Raw genomic sequence first — 9,374 nt, 5'->3', positions numbered from 1 at the left:
CATATAAGTAAATATACATCTTTTCTTACAAATCGATAAGTAATAAATAAAGCATTGAAAGAAAAAAAGGTAATAAAATTGTTAGATTGTTTAAATAAACACCATATGAAGGACAAAAGCAATATAACCTGATTAAAAATCAAAAAGATAGGCACAAGAAAGGAAGAAGTTACATGTATCATTCTTGTTTGAATTAATTATACAGTATGAAAGTATTTCGTCGCTACCGTATCTCATGCAATAAATATAATCACTAGAAGAGATGAGCTTACCTGACAAAGCAAAAAAAGAGCATTATTAGAAGGAATAATCATATCGACGTGGGTGTAATTTACATTATAATAGCTATTCATAAGAAGAAAAAGCAATAAATACATTTAGTAACGGGAAATTTTAGATTTTAGTAGTCTCGATACTTGTCAAATCTCCCAAATCACGCGCCATTTTATTTACTGCTCTATACGCTTCCTCCCGTACAGCTTGCGCGGGATCATTACCATATAAAAATGTCAAAGCTTGTACTGCTTTTGATGACTGGAAGTATCATTAAGGTTATCATTGTTGTTACAGAATAATATAAAAACACAAACACACTTTTTTCGAAAAAAACATAAAAGCATCATCATTATTTGAATTTTAAATTTGAGAATTTGAGTAATTTCAGTTTTCGACATCAAGTTTTAACTAGTAGCTTTTTATTTCTATTTCATGACATAGCACATAAACCAGGAAGACAACTTGAATAGATCAATTAAATTCAGTATTTCTCATTTTCCCGATGTCTCTACTTTAGAATATGATCTAAGAACTTTAGAAAAAAGAAATTGGTATCTACTAGAAGACATACTCCAAGTGTGCCCAATGCGCGGCAAGCACCTTTACGACTTTGCTCATTCTCATGCTCCAAAAGGCAAATGTAACATGTTATCAGATCGTCACGTAATTGTCCACTTGCTGATAGAAGATATGTTTCTGAAAGAAAATTTGTAATTCAGTGAAATTTGCATTTCTTTTGTTCTCAATAATAATAATAACATGCTTGAAAAGTAAATTTAAAAAGGAATTTTGAAGAAGAAATTTCTTGAATAATGGAGAGAAAAAAAATGCTGCAATCGATATTTACCTATGATTGATTGCAAATTACGATCTGGGCAAACAAGCACAAGAGAAATGTATCGTAAACTTTCTAATGGTGGAACAACTGGAACTTGTGATAACCGATTCATAACTCCTTTGACAAGATTAATTTGGCGCGAGCTTAGATGTGACATTATTAATGCTGTAAAATTATGAACAGATATGATTAATCAGTAGCAACATAATGAGAGTGAAATATTTCGCATGTAAAGAAAACTACAAAAAATAAGTAATATTAAGAAATGCTATTCTAAACGCAGAATATGTTACAAATTGTGATTCCTAACCTTCATGTGCCAAATTTTCAACGAACGAAGTAACATGCTTGCCACGAAATAGATTAACAAACTGAAAGACGCTAATGTATTCTGGTTCCCACGTATTTTTGTCAGTCAGCAGCGACATCACAGTGTCAATCACTGAAATTATCACCGTATTAATAGTTTCATTGCACAACTGATTAAAATTGTTCAAATTTTAAGGCAATTTAGGGAACGAGCTCTCTTGAATTCAGTGTCATCCAGGAATTCTCAAGGAACCAACAATAGCACATACCATTATTAACTAGATCTGGGTAACGAATTTCAACCATTGATCCAAAATGACTACGAATCTGCAGCCGCAACGATTCCATCGGTACAATTAAAGTAGCATTCAATTGGAAGACTGCGGAAAGCCATACCTCTTGCACTTCCGAATCATTGGTTAACTCATATAACACTGTAATCAAAAAGAGGATTGAAAGAAGAAATACCATGGCTGGTGTTGCAGTCTTTCCAGAAAATTATAACGGAAACAAAACGTAACTGTAGAAATGAAATCAGAATATGAGCTAAATTAGATAGTCAGATAATCTGATGATACACTCTAGTCAATCGATAAATTAATTCACCATTTTTTCGAAACACTGACAAATGCTTTCTTGAAGCCAACTTGATCAATCCATTTAGTGTAGATGTTTCCTCTTCCAGTCTACCCAACATTTCATTTTCACGATACTCTAACGGACCGTAAACATTTGCTAAAGTCTGAAAATAAAGTTAATATCCTAATTATTGTCCACCATGGAATTAAATTCTCAAAAATTTCAACATGTAAAGAAACACAGGAACATCTCGGCCAACTTGACGTGAACTTAATTTTAATAAGTTTCATAGTTCCATTTTTAACAATAACTTCTCTACTGACTTTCAGAAACCAAAATTGAGAAAATTCCACTACTTTGGAATAGTCACTGATGGATACTGAATGTAAAGGCAATATTTCGCATCATAAACTTCATTATTAATGACTGACGTTAATTGAAACCACTGATAAATAACAATAAAAAGTCAACGAACCGTCAGCGTACTTAAGCATCGTTTTAAATGATGCCTAAGACAGAAGTGTAATTCTCGAGATATCCCGTTAGTTGATGTTCGATCCCACAAGCGACTCACCGAACAACCACTGGATGAGCTGTTGGAACTTGAGCGTAACCATAATTCATCCGGATTTCCAAAGTATCGGTTTTCGGAAGCTAAATCGATAATAACTCCGACAGATTTGCGCCTTTCTTTCTCCTTCATCTAAAAAAAGTTAAATTCCAAACTGTACTTGAAACTGAAAATCAAAACAGCATTTTTCTTTCTTTGGAAAATTCTTGATCAACACCAATTCTAACCTGTCTGAATCGCCTTTGTGATGGACCGGATCCGGTAACTCCAATGCAGCACGTCCTATCAATAGTCGAACAATTCTTAGCACTATATGGAGAAATATGCTGCCGCAGTGAATCAATACCGCTATCATTTTCTGATCTGTAAGAGAAAAACCGGAAATTTTTTTTCTTCACGGCGAAAGTGTTATCCTACACAGCTTTTGCATACGTCTTAATGATATGGCATTTACAACTTTATTGGAAAATTTTAATCAAAATTAAAGAAATAACAGCAAATTTTCAAGATATCAACTCCTATGAAATTGGAAATTACGAAGGCAATTTTTTTTTTAAATGATTCTAAACTAACGTCTGTTCGACACAACAAAATGCAGAATTTTCATCACGTTCATCCCGATAATCGATATCGTTCCTATTCGTCAATTCGTTCTTCCGATCAACAGATACTTCATCCTTTATCTGAAGTTTTCGCCTAATAAGAATAAAAATTAAATTTGAGCAGAAAAAGGTAATTAGCCTCGTATCATGCTGTAAATTAGCAAAAAGTGGGAATGACAAACATCTTTACCTTCAAAAATCTCTCCCAACGATTTAGGCATGATTTGTTGGTAGCAATTTCAGGATGTTTCCGAATCAGTTTTGCAATAAATGGTTTCATCAACCCGATAAGACATAACAATTCATCTTCAGTTGGTACCGAAGAAGTCGAAGAACTACGCCCACATAAATTCTGATTTGAATTTGCTACAAGTTGTGATACGCTAATTGAACGTTTCCATCCATTTTTAAGATAAAATAATTCAGGTGCATCTTTTTTCAGTTCTCCTCGTTTTGTGGGCAACACCTCCATCTATAAATTTTGCTGTTTTTTTTTTCTTTAAATTGATAAAAATGAAAGTAACCAAACGAATGATGAGATTTAAATGCAGCACTAAGACAGCTTTACCGATTTTCAGAAATTACAAAAAAAAAAAAAAGAATTCAAATTCAACGAAGAGTCGAAAGCGCTACACATAATTCCCAAGTTCGGTGTTTTAAAATAAAAACGAGTGTAAAATCCCTAATTTTAAAATACGAAAAAAAATCAAGATAAACTAACAGTGTCAATGCTTGGAATCGATTTGCTAATATCATCATAAACACTATCTAGGATATTTGTTGATGAACGCCAAATTTCTTTTTGTCGCATAAGTTGATTGTTGCGCTTTTTCTCGCGCAATAAAACTCGAGGTTTCTTCTCCTGTAAATATCTCATATAATGCAGCATGAATTTTCCTGAAATTTCAACTTAACTATACACTTGAGGACTAAGGTTTTTGTAAAAATTGGTGGAATTATTCGCAAATTGTGATTTTAAATAACTTTAAAAATTCAGGTTTCGCAATTGCTGAAAACTTTTGTAAATCATAATTCAGTTTCGAAATTTTCAAAGATATATATATATATAGCACATATAGCACCGAAAGATATATATATATATAGCACAATGTTAGTAATACACATACAACTGCATCACCGGTTGATGTATTATCCAAGAAACAATTTTCATTGGACAATGAACTGTGCGCACTACTCATACCGTTCGAATTCCTTGCATTCATTAGCGGCCTGTAATTGAATATATTTGCGTTAAGTAGCTTTTCAAAAATAGAAATTTAGAAATTTCAATTTCTAGAAGGGAAGTTGACATGGCCAAAAGCAGCACGATAAGATGTACACAACCGGAGAAGCAATAATTAGAAGATTGAACTGTTATTAACAATTAAGTAAATAAGTTACATATTTGTGTGCCACTTCAAACTAGCTTGCTCAATTGAAATGTTATTAAATTCCCATAACAGTAACCAATTAATTGGGACCATGTATCATCCTAAAAAAAGTTCCTCAAACAGTGAAAGGATAAAACATACATCCAGTGAACAACCAATTCTAATTTGAGCGTCCCAATTTGGTTCAAATTAACTGTTACCAATTGTGATTGTGAACAAAACATTTCACCTGGATCGAAAGAACGTTCGCTCAGTGTTTTCGATTTGAAAAAGCGAACCTCTGTGGCCTGCAAATTGAAATTTCTCGTTGAAGACTGAAATAACATTTGAAAATAAAAGGAATAACAGGATAATTAACATATATCCTGCAAATACCCTTTTAAAAAATTCCAACATAACGTTTTAGTCTAGTGATATAAAAAGAAAACGACCTTCGACATGCAACGACAATTTTTTTTAGATTAAAAATACTAACGAAGATCACCTTAACTTCAATAGGACAATCTGGATAACACGTAAATATAACAGAAGAGTGATCCCATCTTTGAGTCCGATCCGGTTGTGTCTTACCACGTGTCTTCCATTTTTGAGTACCATGCCTGATAGAGACTTCGAAAATATCACCAGGTGTTATGCGAGCGAATCCAATAATAGCTGCAAAATTACTGAAGCCGTTTAAGTAAATAATTTCTGAACAACTACGAATAACTCACATTCAGAAATCCCATGAAGATGGAAAAGAAAAAGCAAATTCTTTTATTAAAATTCGAATTTATAGAAATTGCAGAAGAATACGAGTGGAACAGAAAAATCCTTATAATATTCCTAAAAAATAATCACTTATTTGACCAACTAAACAAAACAAATCTTGAACAAGTTGAATGTTATCCCTGTTTCGATATAAAATTTAACATTCATCAGATGGTATAACCAGGAATTACATACATCCTAACAATGACGATTGAAAAAAACAAACCTTTAATTTCGATTTGTAAACGGCCCACCATACTGTACAATTCTAATTCAACAGCTGCCGCAGCCTGATTCAAACGTTTTGTCATCCGATTACTATTCCCAAATGATGAAATGGAACGTGTTGAACCTGCCAATAATCGTAAATCGCCAACTGATCCTCCTGAATTTATTAAATAAAAAAAATTATAAAAGAAAAAAATCCTCTACAGAAATCTTTGGCAGAATATATATATGATGTTGAGAAAATTCCAGATGAATGTGACCCATTTGACCAGAACTTCGAGTAATGTTGCCAGAAACATTTCTTTTTTGAAAATTAACATCACTTTATAAATAGTCATAAGTTGGAATGATCTAAGCTATCTTCACTACAAATACTATATCTATCTCTCTTCTATTAGCAATATCGGTCAGAACTTATCCAATGCTTGTATTTGGCAATAAAGATAATAACAAATGGACAATACTTCAATATGAGAGATTATAGGAATAGAAGTATTTCGAATTGTAGATAGGAGAGAGAGAGAGAGAGAGAGAGAGAGAGAAGAGAAGTATGGGCACTAAAAATTTACTTTTCGAGCAATTAAAATTTACCTAAAAGCTTAGACATTATATATTAGCAAAGTAAACAGAATATAACAAGTGGCGAAATTTTCTTTTACAGAAGTAAACGGAAATATTATTTTGCCTTAAACTTTAAACTTTGAACTTTATCAATTATAATATATATAATTAACAATGAGTTACAAATTCCGGAAAATTGTTGTAATGAGCATACAATACGAACTTTTGATGATAATTTTGATTCGAATATGATTATAATAATTATTTCCAGAATTTAATCAATTAAGTTACAATTCGAATAGTTTTATTGTAGTATTGAAAATATTGCAGAATTGATTAGATAAGGCATCATTATTTGATGTAAACATTTCAAGTTTGACAACCAATATTATAAGGAATTAATCAGAAAGATAAACATTATTACTGCTGCCGGCAATGAATTCTTTTGAAATGAACAAGGAAAGATATTTCTGTACAAACAAATAATGGGACATTTCATTCGTTCGTTACCTCATATACCTGAATTTAGATTGTCATAATCCATGATAATATGCGATAAAAATTTTAACACAAAAATCAATATAATATTAACAATTAATTTTAAAAATTTTGCTTCAAAACAAAATCAATTCAAAATGAATTTTGAAAGTTGCCAATGATTGTTTATATTCACTTACTTTTTCTTCGTTTCTTTTTATTCAAAAAATTAGAAAAAAAAAGAAAAAAAAGAGAGAACATATTTAAAGAACCCATTCAAATATATTTTTCAAAATGAAATATTTTAAAGCTAGTGAAGTATTCAAATTATTTTCGAAATATATAGCAGATTTAAATGGCTCAGGAAACATTCCCAATATAAACGAATCCTTGTAAACACACATTACACACTCGAGTAGTCTCAATTGATTGTAAAAACAAGAATGTTCAATGTCCTTTACTAACTGTCACAAAGACATTAAATGAATTCGTTAAATACCATTTATGCACTGATCCCATCTTTAAAGTAAAACCATTGTATGAAAGTTTTACAAGTACTAACAATGAAAATTACAACTTTCTACAAATTTAGAACGAAATGAAATTATACAAAATTGAGAGATGCAACTTTAAGATTTGATAACAGAAAACTGAAAAAAAAAAATTCTCGGTGGGAAATGAACTTTAGAATTTCAAAAATTTCAACAGACTTGTAATATCAGGAATTTCTTCTTCATTTCTTTCTTTAAAATAATAATTCCTAACTGGTAGTTTGAAAAGATTAAAATATGATCCACGAGAGCAGTGACACGATGAATTTAAAAGCAGGCGGGAACTGTTCTCACTAATATTGGATAAAAAATAGATCAAAAGTTTTGGCTAAAGTTTATTTTCAAATTATTTTTAAACTTTACGGCCACTGCTACAAATAAAAAAGCCAAAATAGTCCGTGGTCAAGAAATGGTTGAGAACTACTGCTTTCATAGAATGCTTTTACAAATAATTTTACAAATAATTTTAAAAAAAATTTTAAATTAAGTTTCAAAAATTTTAGGTTTTTTCTTTTTTGTTTTATAAAAGCAAGCGTAAAAATGTTTAATAAAGAATGTGACAGAATAATGTATTCACTTTTCTTTTCTCCCTAATTTTAGAAAACAAAATGCATGAAATAAAAATTTAATCGGGAAGATATACTTTATTCGTTTCCTATAAATTATATCCAAACATCTATCCATTCATCCATCCATTCATACATACATGCATACATACATACATACATACATGCATACATACATACATGCATACATACATACATATATACATACATACATACATACACACATACATAGAGATAGAACTTTTAATACAAAACTTTTAATACTTTTAATACTAAAGTTTTAATTATTTTATAATAATGCCTTTTTCATTCATGAAATGTAAGCTACAACAAAATCGCTTTGAAGTATTTATTGAAGTTATTTAGGCTTAATTTTTATGGAAATGAATGAATGAATTTCATGGAATTGAAGGAATTGAATGAATGGAATAAATTTGAGAATGGAAAACAATGGAAATATTACAAGTTGTATGAATGATATGAGAGAAAAGCAATAAATTTGCGTAAATTTCGAAGAAAAAAAATTAAAGGAAGAAAGCAATCATTTAGTTTGTTGAAAAATGTTCATCTTAAGATAAAATTAAAAAAAAAAAAGAAATTTATCGCATTCCTACACAATCTCTACAACTACGTTAATTTCAATTTAAATTTGTAATTAAAAGATTGGAAATAAGGATGGCATGCAATTCTTTGTCGGATATCTTTCAAATAAAAGTTTTAATAATCATTCTGTATTCGAAACAAACTTTGATTCACTCAATATATTTCCACTTTTTTCACATATTTTCCCATTTTCCTATTTCTCTCAGTTTTCCTCTCCTGTACAGTTTTATTACTTTCTACTTTCGTTTCTTCACGTTATTTTGATTAATTACCTTGGTCGATACTGGAAAATAAAGGTAATACTTACCTTTCAAATTGTTATAAACAGTAACCTGCCCAAGATATTGATCACGAAGTTTCACAATTCGATCTGCATGTTTTGAATAAAGCTGTTCGTTCTCTTCTGCTATTTTTAATTCCTAAATTATTCATATAATTTTTTTCAAAATTTTCTAATCCAACTCAACTAACACTTACTTCCTTATCTTTTTGCCCAATAAAGCAGTTTCGGGATCTAATATATCTTGTGAGGGAAAGAAAAAAGATGAGACTATTGTTATGAATGGCGTAATTCGAAAACAACAGGATATTAGTGAAAGTCGGTGTCTTTGGGGTCAAACATGAACGCAATTAATCTATCACCATAGTTGTCAACAGCTATGAACCGAATTAATTATTGTAATGTCGTCGTTGTATTCGTAACATATTCATCTTTTTCTATCCTAACATTAAAAATTATTTTCATCAAAAAAAAAAAAAAAGTTTGGAAATATGCAAAAGTTGACAAGAGGAGGGAAAAAAAAGATCTGCCATATTTTGAAAGAATTGAAACGAACTTGTTGTAAGATTCGTTGTTCATCCAAATTATCGGGATGCAATGATTCAAGTCGAGCTTTTAACCATGCCACTTCATTCGCATGATGATTCACAAATGAACTAAAATTTGAAAATTAATGAAGCAATCATTATTGATAAGCAATTATTGTATGTTTTAACTAGCAAATTGAATTTGTTCTAATTAAAAGTAATTAAATATGAAATGGAAGAGGGAGAGAGAGAGAGAGAGAGAGGA

The 9,374-nt window shown here is 30.6% G+C and overlaps 1 protein-coding gene across 1 annotated transcript in view; it reads right to left on the bottom strand.

Annotated features, from left to right (window-relative positions):
* Window positions 1-324: 324 nt before the first annotated feature.
* The window catches only part of LOAG_09965 (hypothetical protein), a gene marked incomplete at its 5' end in the record, with an annotated part of 9,485 nt that continues 435 nt past the window's right edge, over window positions 325-9,374 (bottom strand). Inside the window, 17 exons of the mRNA XM_020448058.1 lie at window positions 325-534; window positions 848-972; window positions 1,124-1,279; window positions 1,425-1,556; window positions 1,693-1,857; window positions 2,030-2,165; window positions 2,478-2,705; window positions 2,801-2,936; window positions 3,147-3,256; window positions 3,366-3,647; window positions 3,897-4,037; window positions 4,303-4,405; window positions 4,708-4,853; window positions 5,051-5,220; window positions 5,543-5,701; window positions 8,610-8,721; window positions 9,139-9,238. Of these exons, the coding sequence (XP_020301764.1) occupies window positions 394-534; window positions 848-972; window positions 1,124-1,279; window positions 1,425-1,556; window positions 1,693-1,857; window positions 2,030-2,165; window positions 2,478-2,705; window positions 2,801-2,936; window positions 3,147-3,256; window positions 3,366-3,647; window positions 3,897-4,037; window positions 4,303-4,405; window positions 4,708-4,853; window positions 5,051-5,220; window positions 5,543-5,701; window positions 8,610-8,721; window positions 9,139-9,238 (2,542 nt within the window). The remainder of the gene's footprint in view (window positions 535-847; window positions 973-1,123; window positions 1,280-1,424; window positions 1,557-1,692; window positions 1,858-2,029; window positions 2,166-2,477; window positions 2,706-2,800; window positions 2,937-3,146; window positions 3,257-3,365; window positions 3,648-3,896; window positions 4,038-4,302; window positions 4,406-4,707; window positions 4,854-5,050; window positions 5,221-5,542; window positions 5,702-8,609; window positions 8,722-9,138; window positions 9,239-9,374) is intronic.

This window comes from Loa loa (genome assembly GCF_000183805.2).
Source record: "Loa loa unplaced genomic scaffold supercont3.259, whole genome shotgun sequence".
NCBI lineage: Eukaryota > Metazoa > Nematoda > Chromadorea > Rhabditida > Onchocercidae > Loa > Loa loa.
This window is presented reverse-complemented; position numbering and strand designations above follow the sequence as displayed.